Below are 25318 nucleotides of genomic sequence, written 5' to 3'. Positions count from 1 at the left end.
CTAGCTAGCGACAAGCGTTGTAGTTGGCTTTGGCCAAATGCAAATATATCTGTTACTTTTGTTTGCACCCATTACATTGAGCTCGATCTCTCTCGAACGTGCATTTTTAACAGCAATGATGAGCATTTTAATCAGTTGGCTTGATGAAGTGAATATTTTCTCTGCTGGGATTCCTTTTCTCAATGTTCAAGAAACATTTATATGTGCATAAACATAATGAATTTCCACTTGTATAACTAGTCAAAGAAAGTGCAGAAGAATGTAACAAAAAGCAGTCAAAATAATATTGACTAGGGTTTCTTATTTGGCCTTTGCGGGCCAGAGAAGCTTCATCCAACGTGACAGTAAAGAATCCATAAAAAGCATTCATCGGCCCTTATTAGTTTTGGTAGGGTCTCTCACCAACATCCTGATGTTGACACCACGTTTTTGTGGCTGCGCAGTGACTTTATAGCACAATCAAAAGAAAAGCTTCACCACGTTTTTGGTGCCACGATTCGGTTTGGTAATGATTTGGTCATTCTACGTTGAGTTTCTAACCGTTATTTTTTTTTTTTAATTTTACTTGGAACTAGGCTGGTCTTGAGATTTTTGAGGCCCGAATGACACCAAAAAAATAAGTTGTAATTTTGTATAAGAAAAATAATGTGTTTCACACATAAGACTTTGATAAAATTATACTTAGAAAAACATTTTAAACTTAATAGTTCAGAAACACGGAAAAACCAATTTAGTTTGTATTCAGAGAAAGGGACCAAAAAACCAATTTATTGGATTGTTGGAATAGATCAAAATCACAAGTATGGATTGTAATTATCACTATAGCTAAGTTATGGGCTAAAGTGATGGCTACAACCTTCCAACTTGTCATCTCACTTTGGGTTCAACCGTACTTCTCTTTTTGTCAATGTTTCTCCCTAAAATCTGGGATTTCCTTACTTGTATATTGTTCTTAGGGCAGAAACCATGTGGTAGGTAGTGGTTGATGTCCACTATTTTTTGTAATCTGTTCTCCGGCTCTTTATAAGAGCTTAGTTCTCTCTCTTGTAAAGTTCATGATCAATACACAAACCTTGAAATTCAATATGGTATTAGAGCAATGACCACAATGGCATGTCTCTGCATAACTTCTTCAGCCTCTTTGTTTTCCATATCTGTTTCAAATGGCTGAGGAAAATCATCCCAGTTCTGATACTGCGAGCTCTAATGTTTCAACCACTTCAAATTCTACCGAAGTAGAAGTTAATCCGAATCAAAGACTCAGCTTAGTTTTGCTGAATGAGTTCAACTATCTTCCATGGTCTCGAGCAGTTTCACTTGCTCTCGGTGGAAGATCAAAGCTTGGTTACGTGAATAGAACCATTCAAGCACCTGAAATCTCATCACCTTTATATGAGACATGGCTATGCAAGGATCAACTTGTCACGTCGTGGCTTCTCAACTCCATGGAGAGAAAGCTAGCTGAGATCTTCAGCTCAAGGTTCTAAAAAATGCTAGGCGCTAGTCGAGCGGCAGACTAGCACCTAGATGGCTAGGCGGGGTCTAGAGGGCGCCTAGGTGGCCTAGGCGGATTTAAGTAAATTTTTTGTATATCTTGTAAATAAGTGCATATTGACACTTACAAAAAATTATATTTGTATGAAATCCATGGATAAGATAATAAAAGAATGATAAAAGCAAAAAGAGTATCCAACAAGTCCAAAATTTAAAAAGACATTAAGCATATATGCTATATAACCATAGTGAGGAGTATTGTATGATGACACATATACAACAAGTTCACAATTTAAAACCACATAAAATGCAAAATATGAGGAAAATAAGGAAATATAGTAATTAGGATGTTAGGTGGCGGTTCCTTATTGGGCAGCAATTAAAAACAAAATTGAAAAAAAATGAGGCTTTGTCACATAGGTCTGGCTCAGTGTCTTCTTCCTCCTTGGAAAAACAGCTCTCTTCATGGAGTTGCAGAGTTAAAACAGAGTCTTAGTGTTGCTTCTTTCTCACCCATGCCCAGACCACCTAAGTCTCCGGCACCCACCTAGGTGCCCTAGTCGCCGCCTAGCACTCTTAGGCACCCGCCCAAGCCCCTTAGGTGCCCACCCAACCCCCTTAGGTGCCCGTCTTACCTTTTCCCCGATTTGCCTCCTAATTTGAGCTTAATCCGGGCGGATGACCACCGTGTAGGTCTTAAGCACTGCCTAGGTAGCCGCCTAGGCCGATTTTTAGAACACTGCTTCAACTACTCATAGTCTTCTTTCCATCTCTGGAAAAATGTCTGCGAGATGTATGGAAATCAAAACAATGCTACTCAGATTTTTCAACTGAAAATGGAGCTTACAAGTTTGCAACAAGAAAGTAAGTTTTTTGTTCAACACTTGGGTGATATCAAGAGTATATGGAATGAGCTTGATGTATACAGGCCTCACACCATAGATGCTTTCGTGCTTCTGAAAAGGGATGAAGAAGATAAGATTTTTCAACTCTTGGCTAGTCTTAGCTCAGACTATGAAGATCTACGTAGTCACATTCTGCTGAACAGTGAGTTACCTTCCTTCTCAAGTGTATGTGCCATTATTCAACATGAAGAAACTCGAAGGAAAGTGATGAATCTTGAAACCAAAAACAGCTTGCTTGAATTTAGGGCATATTTTCAAACCACAAGTTCTCGAATGACAGAAGAAACAAGGGTAGAAGGTTTGATCTAAAGTGCAAACATTGCAACTATGGTAGACACACCATTGACAAATGTTGGATTCTACATCCTAAGCTCAAGCTAAACTTCCAGAAGAACAAGGGTTTCCAGAGAAACTCACAACCACATTTGTACAAAGCTAATCATGCAGCTTTAGTTGTTCCTCCTTCCTCAAGTGAAAGTTTGCTTGACTTCACTTCCAATCCAATGAACTTGAACAACGAATTTGCTATCTATTTGCAAGGAAGACAAAGAAGTGGAGATCTAGAAAACACAACTAGAACTGAAACTGAAAACCCTACTGCCTTGCTGAGTAAATTTGCTGGGTTTCTTGCTAATTATGATCATGGAAGCTCAAGTAAACAGATTCCAAGTATATTGAAAGCTTTCTGCACTGCTTTAAATTCTAGTCTTATGCATGATTATTGGATAATAGACTCAGGAGCCACAGACCATATGACAAACAAATCTTCACACTTACATGACTTCGAAAAAATGAAAAACTCTTCACAAGTGTCAGTAGCAAATGGTAAGGGTGTCTCAGTTGTTGGAAAAAAGGAAAATTAACTTGATCCCTAATCAAATAGAGCCAACATCCTTGTATGTTCATTCATTTCCATTTCACCTTTTATCAGTATGGAAAATCACAAGACAACTAAATTATCATGCTATTTTTTCTTCTGATCAGGTCATCTTTTAGGATATAGTCACCAAGAGGAAGATTGGTGAGGGTTTCTTCCTAAATGGGTTGTACTATTGTACTATCTTTCAAAGGGTCTTGCAAAACCTAAGAGTCTTCACGTCAGCTGAAGCCCTTCTCAAAACAACAACTTTGGCATCATCATCTTGCTCATCCCTCAAACCATGTTTTGTCCATTTTGTTTCCCACAATGTGTAAAAGTAGTTTAGAGTGTGATACTTGTCACTTCTCCAAATCTACTAAGTTACCTTTTAATTCCTCAATGTCTAGAGCTAGTAAATTGTTTGAACTTGTTCATTCAGATATCTTGGGACTTACAATTGAATCTTTTGGTGGTTATAAATACTTTGTAACATTTGTGGATGATTATTCAAGGATTACTTAGTTATATCTTTTAAAGTGCAAGAGTGAAGTCATGAATGTGTTTAAAGATTTTTATAAACTTGTAACAACTCATTTTGGTTCTCATATTCACACCTTAAGGTCTGACAATGTCATTGAGTACATGTCAAATAACATGTCTCAATACTTAAGTTCCCATGAGATATTTCATCAAACAAGTTGTGTTGGCACTCCTCAACAAAATAAAGTGGCCGAGAGGAAAAATAGGAATTTGCTTAAGAAGACTAGAGCCTTAATGTTACATATGAATGTTCCCTAGAAATTTGGGTCTCAAGGGGTGCTTTCTGCTACCTATTTGATCCATAGATTGCCTAGTAGGGTGTTGGATCAAAAATCACCCTATGAAGTCATGAAAGGAAGAAAGATTGACTTGTCTCATTTGAAAATTTTTGGTTGTACTTGTTATGTTCATGTTGCTTCAATACACCATGACAAGCTTGATCCAAGAGCTAGCAAATGTGTTTTCTTGGAAACTCTTCAACACAAAAAGGTTGCAAGTGTTACAATCCTTCTTCAAGGAAAATCTTTGTCTTAAGGGATGTAAAGTTTGATGAAACTACACCTTTCTTTAAACATTCAGTGCAAGGTTTAAGTCAAGGGGAGAATGCCTTCGAAATCTTTCCTTTACCAAGTCCAACAACCAATGAGGAAAATATATCCATGTCCACTGACAGAGAACATGAGAATTCTCTAAGTCATGAAGAAGAAACCTTGCTAGAATCGTCAATTCAGTCACCTACATTCCATTCATCCCTTGATGAACTAGAACCATCACCTGTCTTGCCTTAAGTAAGAAAAAACCCTTCTCGTGATCGTCACCCTCCTTCAAGGCTGCTAGATTATGTGACTTACAATGCAAGGTATCCTACTGCTGAGTACCTTTCATACCAAAGGGTGTCATGCAGCCTTTCTCAATTCTATATCAAATGTTGTTGAACCAAGAAGTTTTCAGGAGGCAATGCAGTAAGATGAGTGAAAAAAAGCTATGAAGGAAGAATTGAAAGCCTTGGATGACAATAAGACTTGGAGTGTTATCAAGCTACCACCAGGAAAAAAGGCAGTGGGAAGTAGATGGGTGTACAAAACAAAGTTTCACTCTGATGACACCTTGGAAAGACATAAGGCTAGACTGGTAGCTCGTGGTTTTACTCAAACTTTTAGGATAGATTACAAGAAGACATTTGCTCATGTAGCTAAGATGAACACAATTCGAGTGTTGTTATCTGGTGCAATTAACCATGCATGGCCTCTATATCAAATGGATGTCAAAAATGCATTTCTGAATGGTGAACTTGAAGAAGAAGTTTATATGAAATTCCCTCGTGGTCATCCTCAATCCAGTGACCCCGAGTTAGTCTGCAAGCTGCACAAATCCATTTACATATTAAAACAATCCCCTCGTGCTTGGTATTGAAAGTTGAGCTCAGTTCTTGAAGAAGTTGGCTTCAAGAGAAGCAATGCAGATTCATCTCTCTTTATTCGAATTTGTTCTAGTGGAACCCTAGTGGTTTTTATTTATGTGGACGACCTCATTGTCACTGGTGATAATGTCAGTGAAATTGTGTTACTAAAGAGCACCTCAAGCAGAAGTTTGCCATCAAAAATCTTGGGACACTCAAATATTTCCTTGTCATTGAAATGGAAACTTCTAAAAAGGGAATGTTTTTTAATCAACAAAAGTATATCCTTGATTTGCTTCAAGAAGCTGATATGGTGGATTGCAAGCTTACCTCTACACCCCTTGACTGCAAACACAAAATGACCATGGATGGAGAAACACTCACTTATATCAGTTACTACCAAAGGTTAGTTGGGAGACTTATTTATCTTACAATAACAAGGCCGGACATTGCCTTTGCTATCAATCATGTGAGTTAATTTATACATTCTCTAACAATAGATCATTTGCAAGTTGTTAAGAGAATACTGCGGTACTTGAAAGGTTATGTGGGACGTGGTCTTTTGATGCAAAACAATGCTCACACTCACATCCTTGGTTACACTGATGCGAACTAGGCAGGCAACTCCTTGGATCGCAAGTCAACTACTGGTTTTTGTATTTTTGTTGGAGGTAATCTGGTAAATAGAAAAGCAAGAAGTAAAGTGTGATTGCTCGATCCAGTGCTGAGGTCGAGTATAAGGCTATGGCAACTACTGCTTGTGAATTAATCTGGCTCAAGGGCCTTCTTTCTGATTGAGGGTTTCCTAGCTCTCAACCAATGACTCTCATGTGTGATAACCAAGCAGCCATGCATATAGCTTCTAATCCTGTTTTCCATGAGAGGACCAAGCATATCGAGGTTGACTGCCATTACATCCGTGAAAAGGTTCAATCAAAGATCATACAAACTTGTTACACCCCGAGTTCTCGCCAGTTTGCTGATCTCTTCACTAAGCCATTGGCAACTGCCGTGTTTCAAAGTCTCTTGTCCAAGCTTGGATCAATCAATCTCCTCGATCCAAGCTTAAAGGGGAGTGTTGGAATAGATCAAAATCACAAATAAATCACAAGTATGGGTTATAATTATCACTATAGCTAAGTTATGGGTTAAAGTGATGGCTACAACCTTCCAACTTGTCATCTCACTTAGGGTTCAACCGTACTTCTCCTTTTGTCAATGTTTCTCCCAATAATCTAGGATTTCCTTACTTGTATATTGTTATTTGTTTAGCCCTTGTTGTGTCCAGTTTCTTAGGGCAGAAACCATGTGGTAGCCTGGCAAGTAGTGGCTGATGTCCACTATTATTTGTAAGATGTTCTCCGGCTCTTTATAAGAGCTTAGTTCTCTCTCTTGTAAAGTTCATGATCAATACACAAACCTTGAAATTCAATATGGTATCAAAGCAGTGACCACAATGGCATGTCTCTGCATATCTTCTTCAACCTCTTTGTTTTCCATACCTGGTTCAAATGGCTGGGGACAATCCTCCCAGTCCTGATACTGCGAGCTCTAGTGTTTCACCCACTTCAAATTCTACCGAAGTAGAAGTTAATCCGAATAAAAAAACTTAGCTTAGTTTTGCTAAAATGAGTTCAACTATCTTCCATGGTCTCAAGCAGTTTCACTTGCTCTCGATGGAATATCAAAGCTTGGTTATGTGAATGGAACCATTCAAGCACCTGAAATCTCATCACCTTTATATGAGACATGGCTATGCAAGGATCAACTTGTAATGTCGTGGCTTCTCAACTCCAAGGAAAGGAAGCTAGCTGAGATCTTCAACTCAAGGTTCTAAAAAAACACTAGGCGCTAGTCATGCAATAGGCTAGTGCCTAGGTGGCTAGGCGGGGTCTAGGCGGGCGCCTAGGTGACCTTGGCGGATTTAGGTAAATTTTTTGTATATCTTGTAAATAAGTGCATATTATAGCAAATTCAAGCATCAAGTTGTTGAAAACAAGGTTTCGTCGTCTTTATCTTATAGCAAATTCACAATTTTCAATTTTTTTTAATACATCAATATTTTTACACTAAAGGAAGAGGGAGTTCGGCTAAGCCACACAATGGGCAACCTAATTTGGTATCGAATTCGTCATCCACGAGTTTCGAACCTAAGACCTTTCATTTTAAAATGAAGTGGAATACCACCAGAACGTAGTACTGAGTGACCACAATTTTTAATTTCAAAGTGAAAAGAAAAAGAAAGAACGAAAGAATCAGATACCTATTTCGAGTGAAAGAGGAAAACAAATAAACAATTAGGATTAGAGTGAAAGAGGAAAACAAATAAACAATTAGGATTAGAGTGAAAGAGGAAAACAATTAGGAGAAGTGTTGAATCCCGCAAGCATTAATGTAAGATGGAGATTTGAAGATGCTGATAATAAGGTTAATTAAATATTTTCAAGATTTTTTAGCCTTCTATATGAATTTTTTTGTTGTGTCTCTGGGAATGCATGCCCAACTTAGAGATATAACTAGTTTCTTTAGATTTTAAAGAGATGGTGGAAATGCTAATATGTGTTGAAAATAAAATATAGAGAGAGAGAGAATAAGGGAACAAAGAGAAAACAAGAAAGAGAGAGAGAGAGAGAGAGAGAGAGAGAGAGAGAGAGAGAGAGAGACTGGGGAGGAGAAAACGAAAGCGTGCATTTTCATTATCACTAGACCTCTCTATATAGGGTAAGAGTAACTTAGAGGAGAAACTCAAGTGTCTCTAACTAACATCAATGATCAATAAGTGATGAACTAATAATACTACACAATTCGTTATGAACATGGACAACCACATAGACAGAAATATTTACAACGCTCCCCTTTGAATGTCCGTGCATTAATGAAGTTATGTCCACCATCAATTATAGTTGCCCAGATAAAACATTGCTTGGAAAATCCAATGGGAAAAACCTAAGCGAAGGAGAAAAACCGAGTGCCATGATTATAAAATATTGATATATTATTGGATACGTATAATTTTACCTCACTAAAACCTTGACAGGAAAAACCCAAGGGGATAAAAACCTAGTCAGAGGGAAAAAAAGTACAATGCGCGCTTATATGTCCATTATAGCATATTGTCAATCCCCATGATGGATAACTCTGCTAAATAAGTGATTCCCCATTATAATAGTAAGTTTCTATTGGTAATCATTGTCAAGTTTAAAGTAATGTGACTTCAGTTTCCAAAAAATTAAGTTTGGATAGAACTTGACCTGGAAAAGTGCGAAAGATTATCATGAGTTGACAATAGCCGTTTGTATTCTTCAAAGTACAAATACATACAAAATAAAATCTAAAATTCAAAATAAACTAGCATGAGTAGTTTAAACTCCATGGTAAATATAAACCATATATAGTCAATAATCCTAAGAATACTCCCAAGAATAACTTTTGGAGTTGAATTATAATTCACTTATTTCACGCTAAACCATATCTAGGGCTTTCAATAATCCTAAGAATGCACCCAAGAATAACTTTTGGAGTTGAATTATAATTCACTTATTTCACACTAACTCAGTGTCATTCAACACTAGAATTTGCCTCTTACCAGTTTGGCAAAATATACATTGTCAACATTAATGAAAAAAAAATGACTAATTAGTTGTTGATGATGAGAAGCAACTTTAATCAAAATTATCAATATCATCAATTTATGATCCAACAGTTCTTATGTGCATGCGTAATTTATAATGATCTCATTGCTTAGCTATTGTGCGTCTTCAAGGCTTCCATTGTAACTTCTATGCACCGTTCTAAAAATCCTTGTCTAGGCCCTAGACGGTTCACCACCGTCCCAATTAAATGCCTAGGCATTTGAAATTTTAGAAAGAGCGCCTAGACCGCTTAGGCACCCATCCAAACTCGCCTAGACACCCGCCTAGGTTGCGACTCACTTAGACAGAAAATAGATAACTTTCATTTTGCATTTTTTTTTTTTAATAAATTGTAAAAACTTGCTGAATACTTAAATAACACACATTATATGCTTGTTCCCCCATGTTGTCATTATGTTTCAATACTTCATAATATATGTCATTCTATTTTGTAATTTATGATGTAGTTATATATATTTTAAGTATAAACAGACACTTATTTACACAAAATATAACAGATTTACTTAAATCCATGTAGGCCCCCTAGCCTCCTAGGCGCTAGGCCTTAACCCACCGCCCGACTAGCGCCTAGCGTCTTTTAAAACCTTACTTCTATGACAAACGTCTCAAGATGAATTATTTAGAGAATTACATCATAACCTCCTATGGAACGTCATTTAAATTGGGCTTAAAATATTTAATCTCCACATCTTGGGATTTCAAAGTTTGGAACCCATATTCCATCATGCCTCAGGCATGCAATAGATTAACATACGTCACTTATGAGACAAAGCTGAATGTATCAATGATGATTCACGACGTTCTTAAAAATGTCATTCTTCTCCCTATTGGTGGACAATCCAAAAAAACATAGTAGATAAGAGCACCACTAAGATAGAAAAATTAAATTTGAATCCCAATTTGGATAGATGAGCAATCTGTGTACACAATCATTGGTTGGAAGATTAACTTGAACCGAACTAATCACGATGATGCATGCGATCAAGAGGCATCTCTCAGCCGAACTAGTTTCTTGGATCCGTTCCGTTGTGAGTAGGCATCGGTGGTGTTGTTTAAGTTGGTTGGAAGAGTCGTTTATTTAAGTTTCGTTACTGGCGACAGAAGGATTTCAGAGTTTACAATGTGATTAAGTGGCTTTCTTACCCAGTGGCCCCTGTTTTTATTTCCACTCAGTCTACATATGGTGGAGAATGGTATGGATGTCTAGCAAAAATTGCCTTCTTCCTGTTCTTGGCCTATTTTTTAGCATCAACCCTCCCTACTATCGTCTTTGCTCGATGTGTCTTCTCTGCTAAATGCTGAGTCACATTTGCCTTGTTGCCGAAGAACACGTCCCATCAATGGATCGCGGACAAGGTCCTTTCGATAACACATAATTTGCCTATGAGCAAGTAAAGGTGGGGGAGATGTAAATTTGATTTTATATCCGTTTTTCTAATGTATCGTACTCGCTTTCAAACAACTTGCGTTCCAAGTTTATCCATCTTCCTCCGCATAATAACTTCCATATCAAGCTAGAGTACAAGGACACTCCACAGATCAGGTGAATTTTCTTTTACAGCACAATTTCTACCGAGAGCACACTTCGCCAGTTTCCAAAAATTTACAAGATGAGGAACAGGGGGTGTTCCTATCCAAACATCGGAGGAGCATCACCTCAGATCTCCGCTTATCTTTGTTTCTCTAGTCTCTCTCTCCTCAGGTAAAGCGTTTTTTAAACAAATGATGTCGCTTGGCTGGATCCTTGGGCTTACCCTTGATCTGGCCTTTGCCAAATTTGTTTCTCCCAGTGCTGGCACAGTAGGGTACACGGGGTCATGGTTAAGCCAAACAATGGTACATGTACCTTCTTCCTACTTCCTAACAAAGAAAAAACAAGGAAAACCAGATCGGCATATACCTGTATTCCATGTAAACCATCCCATTTGCACCCGACATAGCACTCATGGATCCACTGAAACGGCGAGCTTTATGAAGGGCAATGTCATCGGCGTCTTCTTCTAGTTGCTCCAAACCAACTGCATCATCACCAGCACTCAACACCTGGGGAAGATAAACAAGTCAGAAATTTCCATCTCTAAGAAATAATGTTTTGAGCAAAAACTTGGGAAACAATAAAAACAGGTAACCTTGGAGAGTAGTGACAGTTGGTCATTAAGATGGTGGTAGTTCAATTCTGGGCCTGAATCAGGCGGGGGCAAGCTTGTAATAATCTGTCAATAGTAAATAATAGGAAAGATAATTACGGAACCGTAGAGATCAAGGAAAGATACAATTTTTTACAGCTAATGACAACAGCACTTCCAAGAGAACATAGATATATCAAATATTGTACCTTGAAACTATAACCTTGATCAATCAAAAACTGCTGCCGCTTAGTTGAATAGTACATTTCCTGTATTCCAAACAGATGACTAATTGAGTACGGAGATATAACAAAATGGAAGTTATATTATCATCTGAGCAATAATCTCATTTCTTGGGGACACTGTCAAAAAATTCTCTATAAAAAATTCCTTAATGTCGAACACAGGAAGAAGGAAAAAATAAGCACATACCTGTGTGTCCATCGATACGAGGGAATAAAAGAATGCATTGTACTCCTCTTTACCTCCTGCCATCCGGTCCTGAAGTCTACCCTGTACAAGAACACATTAAAATGAGATATCTAGTGATTGTGAATAGTGAATTCATGTGATCTCCAGATTTGAGAACACAGAAACTGCATCTTATGGCATTCACCAATAGTAATGACACAAAGAAAATAGCACAAAATTGGCCTTGGCCCCCATTATATCAAAAAGAAAAGAAGAAAACAAAATATGGTAACCAGGATTTTGTCAAACGGATGTATAAAGGGTGAAAAATACAGAAGTACAGAGTCATGGGGAAGAAAATGGTAACTAATTCCTCAAATAATAAAACCCCACTATCAGAAGAAGGTGCAATTATATCCGTAGGAACACAAACCTTAGCCCTCAGAATACGACCAAGACGCTGCGCTTCTTGACGTCTTGAACCAGCATGCGACGAAATCTGAATTATCACATTTGCCTCCGGAATGTCTATGGAATTATCACCTACCTGAAATTAACATAAAATTAATCAAACATCCTTTTTAGATCAAATGTTTAGCTTCAAATACAATAAATAACCTTTACACAATAAAAATGCATATATCTCCCAATTGTCCGTGATATATGATATGTTTAAGTTGTCAAAAGTAGACAGACTACTCCTTTGAAAAGCAGCAATAGAAAGACCGAAACAATTCAATTTCTTATGACAAAATAGGCTTTTCTTTCTCTTTCCCCCTAAAAGCGCACAAGTGTTTCGCATCAAAGTAAATAAGTGATAAGCTAGAATAAAGCCTAACCGAAACACGAGATCCCAGCAACCAAGTAGTAATTATCACACAAATTCATTTAAAATAAATGGAAACTTATCTTCTTACAAGAAAAAGAAAGTGAAATCTATTTCATAAAACAAGAACGTTATAAAGGATGACAACATTGATAGAGTACCTTAGACAGGAATATAGTGTTTACGTCACGACTTGTTTTAAAAGCTTCTAGGATTTTTGTCCTCTCCACATGGCTGACATCACAAAGATTTAGCCAGTATTAGATGCGACAAAACCCAAGGAAACATTGTTAATGAATACAAAATATGCCCATGAGCAACCTGGTGGCACCATAGATCATAGGTTTCCGAAGTTTCATTGCATACTCCACTAGTGCAAAAAGATTGTCAGCAAAGACAATAATTTTATCTCCACGTTGCTGTTCATGGAAACGTATAAGAAACTCGCATGCCCTAAACTTATTTGGATTCATCACATAAAGTGCCTGAAAATGAAAAGGAAGCATCAGGCGACAGCAACCAGAAACATTTTGTACCAAACAAAATTTGATGTCACATGCTTGACACCAAATGACAAATGTTATATCTTGGCACAAAAGGAAATTATAAAAAATGAATAAACACCCGACCCTCAACTATGAGCACTTCAGGATGGACACACCTGCTTTTTCTTGGAGTTCTCTTTCTTCAAATATTCTGCAAAGAACTCTTTTGTCATTGGACACCATACTTCAGCGCACTGTACATTTGCAATAAATCCACCTTTTACCAAATCCAACCAGTTTGCTTCATACAATTTCGGACCAATAAGGAAGTTCAAATCTGTGATCCTCTCATCCTCTCTCACAAGTGTGGCTGCAAATATATTGATAAATAAATTAGGAATTCCAGGAGCAAAAAGATCAAGGACAAATGTAGGATATGGTCTGAAGCCATGATTATCACACTTACCAGTGAGCCCAAGCTTGCAGTGAGACTTAGTAATGCTAATGACCTTCCGAAACATTTGAGCAGGAACAACGTGCACCTAAATAAAAAGGAGGAAATGGTTAATGTTCTATAATGCATATGAGGTGTACATAATCTTACGAGTAAAGATTCATCCATGAAAATAATATAATTACCTCGTCCATGAGAAGCAATCCCCATTCTCTATTTCTTATTTCTTCAATAATCTTTTCAGATTCTTCTGACCTCTTTCCACCAAAGGCAACCATGTTATATGTTGTTACAACCACCCCAGCATTTCCACGGAACCTTTCTTTACTATCAGATGTGAAACGACAAATTTGATCATCGCGGATGGTTGACCACAACTTGAACTGAAAGGCCCACTGATCAACAGAGACAGCATTTGTTGCTAAACAAAGGCAGCTCTTTCTTATCCGGGAAGCTGCAGAAACACCAACTAGAGATTTTCCGGCACCACAGGGTAGCACAATAATGCCAGATCTTGCTCTCCCTGCAATGTTACATGATAAATTTGAAGATAAAAAGATCTAACTCTTAGCCAAAACGACATGTTTATTTCTTAGTATTAGAAAGACATTATGAACCGAAAAAAAAAAACTCAAACAGAAAAACTAGGTCCTTAAATATTTTTCAGGAATTAAAATTAATAATAAAAGGGAAACAGGAAAAGGAAAAAAACATCAAATAACGCAAGATAAATATGTTCTCTTTTCATTCAAAGGAACTAATGTCGACTGCTTAATGCTTATGCACAGATCTTTAAAGAAAAGTTAAAAATGAATAGTCCTTTACATGGTAATTCCAGCCAAAATTGAACAAGCCTGGTTAAATTGAATGAATTCAGAGAGCTCCCATGATTAAATGTTCAGAAAAGTAGATTACTTCTTCAAAGAATGCTTAAATTTTCAAGAAGCATACCATTCCCAAACATTTTACTCAAGCTCTTCTCCTGATAAGGTCGTGGTTGAGCCTGAGGCTTTAGTTCCATATCTAGATCAGGGTTAACCTGCAGTGTGAAAAGAGTGATGGTTTTGATGAAAATCAAAAAACAAAAAAATGGTTGATTTATCAGCAACTAATAATTCTGTGCAGGAAGAAACTTGGTCATTAACTCACTGTATCATTTCTGAAGTCATACTCCTCCAACATGGGATAGTTCAAAGCATTTGGCAAGCAACGTTCCTTAACATTTTCAACCTGACAATCATACAAAAGAATGCTGATCTAATGCACATATCATCCAATGAAAATTATAAGATGAATAAAGTCTCACTAGATGCCAATATATTGACATTCAATGATTGCTTTCTCTGTTTATTGTGATGAAATCTAGGTACTTATCAACCTAATAGATGGGAACACGGTGCAGCAGGAAATATGCATAACCAAGGGCGTCAGTTTCAAGAAGATAGTGTAGGGGTAAGAGTCTAAACTGTGACCCTAATACCAACCATGACCTAGAGGGAGACAAGCTAACAATGAGAAACAAGGGGCATCATTTTTCAAATCACAAACAATCTACCTGTGAAGGATCAATTTCAAATGCATGAGTTTCTTTTTCTTCAGCTGCAGCTGCCAGTTCTGCTTCATTTAGCAAATCACTGGGACCAGCTCCAATTTCACCCATTGTTTTGCTAATGGTAAAATCATCAACTCCACGAGAACCCTATAAAAGAACTCCAATTTATATCAATGTTGAAATAGGTTTTTCCATGCACATCACACACTAGGGAAATCAAAGAAAACTACTCTTACAAACTAAATAGTTTCAACATAATGATCCACATATGCAAGTAAGAAGTTAAAACATATTACTGATGAAGACTTGGAGAAACAATATATATTAATAATTAACGCATGCACTCAAAAAGATTCTAGGAAGATCAATGTGCAAACCTCAGAGTTAAGCCTTGCTCTAGATATAACTTCGTCCTTAAGCAATGTCTTCAATACCTGCAACCGTTTCCAAGAACAGCTCAATAACCAAACAGATTGGAACAGCTCAATAACCAAACAAATCTGTATCCATAATATAAATGGAAAAATGCAAAGGCATAAAAAGCTTGCCTCTGGGAATGGGGATTCGACAAAATACTTATTCTTCTTAAGCACGAGCTTCACTTTGCCGTAATTGGCAGTAGAACCGTGTATAAATTCAATCATTTCTTTAGGGAGCTTGGTCTTTGACAGTTTATTCAAAACAGAAATGATGGTTTCTGTCTCAAGACCGACTGACACAGCCGCGTACAACGAATGTGGGGTCAAATTGTACTCGTGCATCGACTCTGGCCTATTAAGCAAAACCCGCATACATTATAAATTTTCCTTAATTCAACAAAACAAAGAACCCGGCCAACAATTAGAATCTCGTCTGAACTCAAAAAATGGGTACCTGCAAACGGGTTCCGCAATGGCAATTAGGAAATCATAAGCTTGTTTGTACAAAGCAGAGAAGGTTTCGAGGAATATCCGGCCATCAGCGCAAGCCCATAAAGGCCGATTGGCGTGGTCAGGTTTCAGTTCTAATTTGGTAAAATCCCTCTTTTTCCCTTCACCTTTAATCAACCAATGACAGTCAAAATTCACCCAAATTAATTCAAGGTAACCAAAACCCATCAGAAAAATCAAAAACTAATTTCCAAAACAGAGAGTAATTTCAGTACCGTCGCGAGGATCATCGTCGACATCTTCGCCGCCGTAATATGGGTCGTCGTCTTCCACGTGAGCAATTTCCTGCAATTGCATACAACAGCTGATGTTGTGAGCAATAAATCGTAAGAAATTTATGTAAAATTACAGAAACAATTGGAAGAACAAATCAAAAACAGAAACCTTGGCGGAGAATTTGGGTTTTTTACTGGGTCTGCCTCCTTTATCACCTGAAAGATTGAAACAACAATTAGCACCACTAATCTATCTTAAATTCTGAATGAAATTAAAAATAAAATTGAGAAAAACAACTGAAAAATACCGTGTCCCATTGTTGTTTATGCAGATAAAATTGAAATTAAACCTAATTAAATTCGATTGATTTTGTTTTTGTTTTTGTTTTTGATTTTTCGTTTGGGTTTTTGGATCGAGGGATATTGGAAATTTGGAATGCTCTCCGAGTTCCGGTCAGGTTTTATTTATAGCGCAATGGAACCGCCTAAGCCAATAGTGAGAAACGATGGTCACCGAATCAAGACATGTGCGTGGCACGTGTTGGATCGTATAAAAGGACCTCGGTCCCGTTCACCACCGTCGGATCTAATCCAACGGTAGAGAAATTTAAGTGTTTATTTAAGATATTTTTGCCTTTTTACCTTAACACTATTGAAGAGACACAATCGGACCTTCACCGACTGAGCTCTGGAATCTGCTTCCCTGTGTGATTTCTGAAGGTGCTTCAGAGCCAACGCCGCCATTCTGCCGCAGCTAGCATTTGTTTCTCTTCCAGAGCTCCACATTCAACGATTCTATCGTTTTCCGCAACTGATTCACCTCCTCCGGTTCGCCACCTTCCTTCTGGCTCGCTTAAGGCGGTTGACCTTCTGGCGGCGTGTTGAATGTGGCCGCGATGGTGATCGAATCTGGCTCCGACGGTGAGAGAGAAGATGTGAGGAACGAGAGAGAAAGAGTCAACATAAAAAACACATATATTTCTCCACCGTTTGATCTCATCCAACAGCAGGTGATCAAGCTTTCCCTAGACCACAGGGTCCAGAATTAAGAATGACAACGGTTCAGTTTGAGAACTGAAATGCTATATCCATTCTCATAATCACGAAAATTAACCATATATAACCACAAATTAATCATTGGATCATTGGGTATTATCCATAACTATACTCACCGCGTAACGAACTGCTCATCGGTAACGGTTATATCCATCTTCATTAATACAAAAAATATATTCATTCAATTGACGCATGATAATTTAGTAAATATTAATTTCATCACTAAATATTTGATGTATAAAATTATTTAATGAATGGATCTTGTAGAGTATAAAAATTAAAGCTAAACATTGATAATGTTGGCAGATCTTTGATATCTCCTAGAACTAGAAGTACTGTTGAATTCTTATAGATTTTGATTCGTATCAAAACTTTTGAATTTTCCCACAAAATGCAACTCACACAATGCAATTTTTGTATTCTTAAGGTAATAGATTCTGTGAATAATGAATATATATTATTTAATACTTTAATATTATATATTATTCTATTCGGATACGGGAAGAGATACAGATTGGGGATCCGTATAACCATATCCAAAACCATAACTAAATAATATTCATGGTTTTTCCCATACCCAAAATATACCCCGAATTTTCATATCCAAATCCAATTCATTCAGACAGTTATCCATTACTATCGAGTTTAACGGTTAGAATTGTTATCTTATCCAGATCCCATGTTAGATTCCACATCGCTCAGGGAATGATCCTTATATGTATATTCTCATCTCTACCTAGCATGAGGCCTTTTGGGAGCTCACTAGTTTCGGGTTCCGTAGGAACTCCGAAGTTAAGCGAGTAGCACGCAAGAGCAATCCCATGATGAGTGATTCATTAGGAAGTTGCTCGTGAGTTTCCAGAAACAAAACCGTGATGGCGTGATCAGGACCCAAAGCGGATAATATCGTGCTACGGTGGAGTTGAGCCCTGGATGTGGTGGGGGCTCGGGCCGGGATGTGTCATCCCAAATGTACGGGACTAAAATGAAAATTTGATAAACTATTCATTCATTGATCGTTTTTTTCTTTTTCTTTTGAACAAACAATATTCTCTACACTAAAGAAGAAGAGATGAGCTTAATCTCACAATTGGCTAGCAATAATATGATTCAAATTCGCCTTTAATGAGAATCGAACCTAAGACCTCTCACTTACAAGTCAAGAGGAATACTACCATACCGTAGTACTAAGTGGCATTCATTAATAGTTTTAAATAAAAAATAATTTCAACACTACACTTTTTATTAATTTTTGTCATATGTTCAACCTGTTATAAATTTATGTAACTTGGCTACTATACATGATGAACATTGTAAATTTATTGTGTATTGCGTTTATGTTAAATCCAATCAATATAAACATGTTGAAATTTTTATTTGGAAGTTCTTCGTGCATAAGTATCAGGTTAGTGTGTCACTTAGTATTGCGATCTAGTAATATTATTTTTCACTTGTAAGTGAGAGGTCTTAGGTTCAATTCTCGCTAAATGCGAGTTTGAACAACATTATTGCTAGCTCATTGTGAAGTTAAGCCTACTCACTTTTCTTTAGTCTAGATAATATGGTTTGTTTAAATAAAAATATCGGGGCAATGCTGATCCAAAGTGTTTTTATCTCTTCTGAAAAATAGTCCTAAACAATGGATTAGGGCTCATTTTCATAAGAACTTTTGCCAGAAGTAATTTCACTACAAACATGCTATATTTTTTATTATAAAAAAAATACATAAAAGAAACTCATGCATTTGAATTTTACTTTATTTTTAAAATTTTAATTTCTTTATATTCACATAGGTCCCACATAGTGCCAAGTTATTGTCCATTTGAAGGTCACGCCACCAGTTAACACCTGACTTAATAACAAATTTAACTGAAGTGTAAGACTTTCAAAATTTTGACATCAGATACCATCCTGAAATAAAAAAAACTTGACGATAGTAACCTTAAAATCTAATGGACTATCTCATAATTCTAAAATCTTTTAAAGTTCTTTCCAATTTTAATTAATTTGACTATACCCTTAAGATGCGTTTACTAACCTGTAATCAGATCGAGGGGAATTGAATTAAGAAGGAATTGAATTGAGGGGGAATTGGAATGAGCTGGAATCAGAATTAAATTCCTGTTGAAGTTGTTTACCAAAATTGTTTGGAATCGGAGTAGAAATGACATTGATATATATATAAACTATTTACTAATTCATATGAATCGGAATAAAATCTAATATAATTACTAAAGTACCCTTGCTTAACTAATCTATTTTATTTGCTAATTATTTTTAGTAAAACTTTTACTCTTTCTGACACACCCCGACCGAGATCAGCGCGTGCTGGCCGTCACACGGAGGTGACGTAACCATGTGCACGTGCGGAAGCTAATAAAATAGTAATATAAAAAGTATGAATAATTTAAAACTAGCATACAAAGTACTAAAACATGTGCTAGCGTAAGTAAGACACTAAGTTCAGAGCATTAAGTCTACAGCAGTCCAAAGAAAAATGATATGACAATAGTACACCCGAGGGTGACCCTACGCTGGTGAGCGTCTGTCAGAAATGCCGGAAAAGCCCTATGGGAAACCACCGAAACAGCTAAGCAACTAGAACCTGGAGGGGCGCAAAACAAAAGTGTGAGTGGGTAAAAACAAAGTTTTTCAAAAACCATTTAGTAAAATACATTCTAACCCCTCGCCGTAAAACCTGTATACTTCCCAGAAAATAAACATATATACGTATGTATATGGATATGCCAATCATGCTCAAGACTATGCCATGTCAAAATCTCATAATGAAATGCAAGTGTTCAGGTATAAATCATATCAATAACATATAATCTGGCAACCGGAGTCACCTAACGTGACCTGTACGGCTGCATGTAGAGCTCAAATCTCAAACTCAATAACTGAACCTGCCCACGAGTCGGAACCACCTAAAATGGTATGTACGACAGGCCTGGGTGTAATACATATATACGCTCTACTGCTACGATCACGTGAAGGTTGTGCGAATAATCGCGGGTCACCTACGAGTCGGAACCACCTAAAGTGGTCTGTACGACAGGACTGTGCACCTAACTTGGATCCAAGCTGAGCGTGTGGTGCGGGAGGTGAACATCACGTGAAGGACTGTGCCCTACTCTGGGCGGGAGCACTAACACCGAGGGTGCAGGTTATGAGCTCTCTAAGCATCTCAAACCACTACTGAAATATAAACATGAATAACACTTACCTGGCACTTACCTGTGCGTCCACAGCACCCAATATGCATATGTATATATATATGCAACTACTAATGCAACCAACGATGCATGACAACGATAATGTAATGCATGGCATATAACTGATAACCATTTAATCAATTTCTGGGAAAAATATAGTATATAGGTATATACGGAAAATAAAAAACCCACTCACTAGTATGTGGAAGAGTCGTAGCCCCCTGCCTCGAATGACCACGCTCGTCTTCGGGATACGTATCACTTATATGCAAAACAACTATAAAAACGTCAATTTTAAAGCACATAACCAACTTCTCGTAATAACTTCTCATACATTGCTCAAATTGGACAAATGAATATACCAACGTACTCTACACAACCTCAGGATCACACCCAAATTTTTAGAAAAATTTTCCACCGCCGCACGCGCCCTCACGCGCCAGCCAAGGCACGGCCACACGCGCCGGCCACTCGCAGGCACGTGTCTGGCACGCTGACAGCGTCAACTAACGCCGTAAGGAATATTCCGTCAGTTTTGACAGATTCCGTTAACGGCGTCAGGAATATTCCGTCATACTTGACGGAATATTCCGTCTCCTTCTCCGCCGAACCTCCGGTGCCGTCGCCGGCACCGGAAAACTGGAAAAACTTCTAACTTCGATTTCTCTCTCGTTTTTCAACCATTTTTCGTGATTTTTGCACCAAAATGACGCTTAGAATTAGGAGAACACAACCATACAACTTTTAAGGGCTAAAAACTACGAAATCTTACCTGTCACCAAACTCCAAATCCGGCCAACTTCGAATACAGCGATCCCGACGTCTACTTCTGTCAAACGAGCTACTCCGAGACTCCTTGGGACCCCACTAAGCTACCTACGAGCTTCAAATTTCGTAAAACGTAAGAAATTACGTTCGCATGAATAGTACCCCAAATCGGACGTCGTGAAATCGACGTGAAAACGGTGATAACCTTACCTGAAAATGGTACGACTGGATTCCTCTCAGCCTCACGAGCACGAAGGTGGTCTTGGTTCCCTCGATCTGCTAAGGTTTGATGGGTTTGGGTGTGTGTGTGTCCGTACGTTCGAAGGAAGAGGAAGGAATGGGAGCACGGGAGAGAGACAGGGAAAGGGACAGGGGATCTGGGAGAGTGACAGTGTGTGTTTGTGTGGCCCAACACATGCCATATCACACAAAACAACCAATAATGTAGTGAAAACGAACTAGGGGTAAAAATGTCATTTCACACACACGTTTTCGATAATTTCGGGACGAGATGTCACACTTTCATTTTTTTATTTTTTAGAGAGATTTTTATTAGAGTACAAATTTAATATGAAATAATATTTTTTTATTTGCTTCCACATATTTGAGAAGATTCTTAATCACCCTAATTTATATCTTCTTCTCTCTCTCCCCCTCTCCCCAGTCTTTGTCAGCAGCCGCAGGATGCCCACCACCATCCTCTCCAATACCCACCACTGCCACCGTCTCTCTTCCCTCCCTCCCTCCTCCCCCATCCTCTTCTTTCTCACCCTCCACCGCCTTAACTCACTCCCCCTCACCCACAAGGCTCTCCTCATCACCAACCACATTTTGCTCATCTTACTATGCGAAGTAGATCAGCACAACCCGCAAGGGCGACAAACAATATCCCTGGTTTGTTCTCCCCTTCCCCTTATCCTAATATTACTTTGAAGCTTGAGGGTATTACCGGTACAAAACTTGGATTCCTGATGAACACAATTTCCAGGAATCCAAATCCCTCCTCTCACCCAAGAATCCCACTCTGCCTTTTTCAGGAATTGAATTCCTGATTTTATGCGGGTCCCACTAATTTTTTGATCTCTGAAGTTTTGGTAAACACTTGAATGAATGGGGATGTTCCTATCATTTCATTCCCCTTTTGGTAAACATACCATTAGAGTAAAGCAAATTTTAGTAAAAAAAAAAAAAAAAAAAAAAAAAGCAAATGGTGTCGTAGGATAGTTTAGAGGAGAATAATATGGTCTTGTAATTAAAAAACCGGCCCGGTTTAGCTCAGTTCTCCCACTGGCTCGGATTTAACACAAGTAATTTTTCATTGGTTTTTTCTTTTTGTTCTCGTTCTTCTTTTACTGTCGTCGTCTCTTAGACAAGCATTTTGGTCTAAGGCATTGAGCTGCAGATGGAGAGAGAAAGAAGAGAGAGGAGTGGAGACGACTCCGGAGCAAAGAGATAAGCAGGCATGACTCCAAGTACTTCTCCACCACCAAGAAGGGCGAAATCCTTGAACTCAAAGAGGACCTCAATTCTCAATACAAGGTCCCCCCCTCTCTTTCCTCTTTCTCTCTCTACAGTCATATGTGCATATTCAAATTGATATGTGATCTACTTGTATTAGGTTTTCGATTTTTTTTTTTTTTTGGAACAAACGATATTATCTACACTAAAGTAAGGGTGGGCTTAACCTCATAATGTGCTAGCAATAATGTGGTTTAAATTCGCTTTGAACGAGAATCGAACCTAAGACCTCTCACTTACAAGTCAAGAGAAATACTACCAGACCGTAGTACTAAGTGGCATTCATTAATCGTTTTAAATCAAAAATAATTCCAACACCACACTTATTAGTAATTTTTGTCATATGTTCAACCTGTTATAAATTTATGTAACTTGGCTACTATACATAATGAACATTGTAAATTTATTGTGTATTGCATTTATGTTAAGTCCAAGGTTTTAAAAAACGTTAGGCGCTAGTCGGGCGGCGGACAGGGCCTAGCGCCTAGGTGCCTAAACTGACACACCCCGATTGAGATCAGGGCATGCTGGGCGTCACGCGGAAGTGACGTAACCATGTGCACAGTGCGGAAGCTAATAAAAGTACGGATAAATAAAAACCAGCTTTACACAAAGTAAGAACATACATGTGCAAGCATAAGTGTGAAAAACAAAGTTCAGAGCACGAAGACCTAATGTAATCCGGAAGAAATAACACTACAAAAACACACCCGAATGTGGTCCTACACTGGTGATAATCTGTCAGATATGCCGGGGAGATCCTCTGGGGAGCCACCAAAAGTGCTAGCCAACTAGAACCTGGAGGGGTGCAAAACAAAAAGCGTGAGTGGGCAAAAACAAAGCTTTTCAAAAACCATTTCATAAACAAGATTCTAACCCCTCGCCGTAAAACCTGTATACTTCCCAGAAAAATAGAATATACATATATATAAGTCATGCTCAGAAATATGCCATGCCAAAAGCCTCGAAATAAAATGCAAATGCTCAGGTAATGTCAAATCAATGCCATGTAATCTGTCAACCAGAGTCACCTAACGTGATATGTACAGCTAAATCTAGAGCTCAAATCTCCATCTCACTAACTATACTTGCACACGAGTCGGAACCACCTAAAGTGGTCAGTACGACAAGACTGAGTGTATGATAAGTACGCTCAAGTGCTACGATCACGTGAAGGCTGGGCGACTAATCGCGGGTCACCTAAAGTGGTCTGTGCGACAGGACTGTGCACCTAACTTGGATCCAAGATGAGCGTGTGGTGCAGGAGGTGAACATCATGTGAAGGACTATGCCCAACTCTGGGTGGGAGCACTAACACCGGGGGTGCAGGTTATGAGCTCTCTATGCATCTCAAGTCACTACTGAACATAAACATAATTCATAACTCACCTGGCACTTACCTGTGCGTCCACAACACCAAACATATATATACATATGTGACTAATAATGCGTAAATAAATGGCCAACAATAAGCATGGCATAAAAACGTATAAACGTTTCATTTCACTTTCTGAAAAAAGCATAAGTATATAGGTATATACGGAAAACCAAAAACCCACTCACTGGTATGTAGAAAGGTCGTAACCCCCTTACCTCGAGTGACCGCGCTCGTCCTTGGGATAGGTCTCACCTATATGCGAAACAACTATAAAAACGTTAATTTTAAAGCACATAACCAACATCACGAAATAACTTCTCATACAATGCTCAAATGGGGTGTATGAATACACCAACGTGATCTACTCAACCTCAGGAACATCCCCATATTTTTTAGAAAAATTTTCTGACGCCGCACGCGCCGGCCAAGGCACGGCTACACACGTCGCCCACGCACAGGCACGTGCCTGGCACACTGACGGCGTCAGTTAATGCCGTCAGGAATATTCCATTAAATCTGACGGATTCCGTTAACGCTGTTAGGAATATTCCGTCCAAACTGACGGATTATTCCATTGTCTTCTCCGGGCAAACTCTGGCGCCGGTGAAACCCGAAAAACTTCAAAACCTTGTATCTTCTTCGTTTTTCAACCAAATTTCACAAAATTGGTACCAAAATGAAGCTTACAACAAGAGGAACAAATCCATACCACTTTCAAGCACTAAAACCCACGAAATCTCGTCGGGAAAACACCAACTCTGGCCAAGCTTGAAACTCACGATCCCGACGTCCAAAACCTTCAAACGAACCACCCCGAGCCTCCTAAGAACCTCACCAAGCTTCCTACAAGATGAAATGGGTATGGTTGAACTCCCAAGGACCTCACGAGCATGAATATGTAATTTGTTTCCTCGATCTGTGAAGGTTTCAAGGGTTTTGGTTGTCGTCTGTACAAGAAGAATAGGAATGGGAGAGAGAGAAGGCTTGGGACAGGGCAGGGAGAGAGGGTGAGTGAGTGTGGTGTGTGTGTGGTTCAAAACCAGCCAAGCAACACTCAAAAACAACCACACAACGAAACAACCATAATAGGGGCAAAATCGTCATTTCACCCCTACGGTTCGAAAATTCGGAACAGGCTGTCACATAAACTGCGTAAGCGGATTTATGTAAATTTATTATATATCTTGTAAATAAGTGTTTATTTACACTTAAAAAACTATACTTCTATGGATAATAAAAGAATGATAAAATGCAAAAATAAAAGTAAAAAAATACACAAAGTATATACATCCAAAAAGACAGAACCCAAAAAGACCTTGTATGTTTAGTTATTTACAAAGAAAACCTTAACCTAAAGATAATAAAATATTCAACAACTAGCTCCTAGATATTTTGTTTAATTTACTATATATTATCAATCCATTATTTATTCAAAAGTAATTTTCTTTATTCATTGAATCATTTTTTATTCTGACTCCTAAACCCAATTACTCTCATCTTTTTTTTTTCCTTATACCGTCAATTCCAAAGTCTCA

The 25318-nt window shown here is 38.2% G+C and overlaps 1 protein-coding gene across 1 annotated transcript; it reads right to left on the bottom strand.

Annotated features, from left to right (window-relative positions):
* Positions 1-10254: 10254 nt before the first annotated feature.
* On the bottom strand, positions 10255-16306 carry LOC137710700 (general transcription and DNA repair factor IIH helicase/translocase subunit XPB1). The gene is made up of 20 exons (XM_068449803.1): positions 16157-16306; positions 16018-16064; positions 15849-15918; positions 15578-15740; positions 15253-15475; positions 15082-15138; positions 14708-14851; positions 14302-14382; positions 14104-14191; positions 13338-13675; positions 13165-13240; positions 12875-13068; positions 12535-12698; positions 12375-12447; positions 11821-11934; positions 11409-11489; positions 11186-11245; positions 10980-11063; positions 10751-10893; positions 10255-10642 (listed from the first exon to the last, which is right to left on the bottom strand). The coding sequence occupies exons 1-20, from the start codon at positions 16164-16166 to the stop codon at positions 10549-10551; spliced, it is 2304 nt and encodes a 767-aa protein (XP_068305904.1). The 5' UTR covers positions 16167-16306; the 3' UTR covers positions 10255-10548.
* Positions 16307-25318: the final 9012 nt, after the last annotated feature.

Source organism: Pyrus communis, chromosome 12 (assembly GCF_963583255.1).
Source record: "Pyrus communis chromosome 12, drPyrComm1.1, whole genome shotgun sequence".
NCBI classification, from domain to species: domain Eukaryota; kingdom Viridiplantae; phylum Streptophyta; class Magnoliopsida; order Rosales; family Rosaceae; genus Pyrus; species Pyrus communis.
The sequence above is the reverse complement of the archived record's forward strand: the minus strand, read 5'-3'. Positions and strand labels throughout refer to the sequence as shown.

Bases quoted from the DNA above. Each gene is read 5' to 3' on its own strand.
- LOC137710700 (XM_068449803.1), bottom strand. The intron at 15,139-15,252 runs GCAAGCTTTTTA...AAACGGTTGCAG, and splicing joins TCGAATCCCCATTCCCAGAG to GTATTGAAGACATTGCTTAA. The intron at 11,935-12,374 runs GTACTCTATCAA...TGTTAATTTCAG, and splicing joins ACACTATATTCCTGTCTAAG to GTAGGTGATAATTCCATAGA.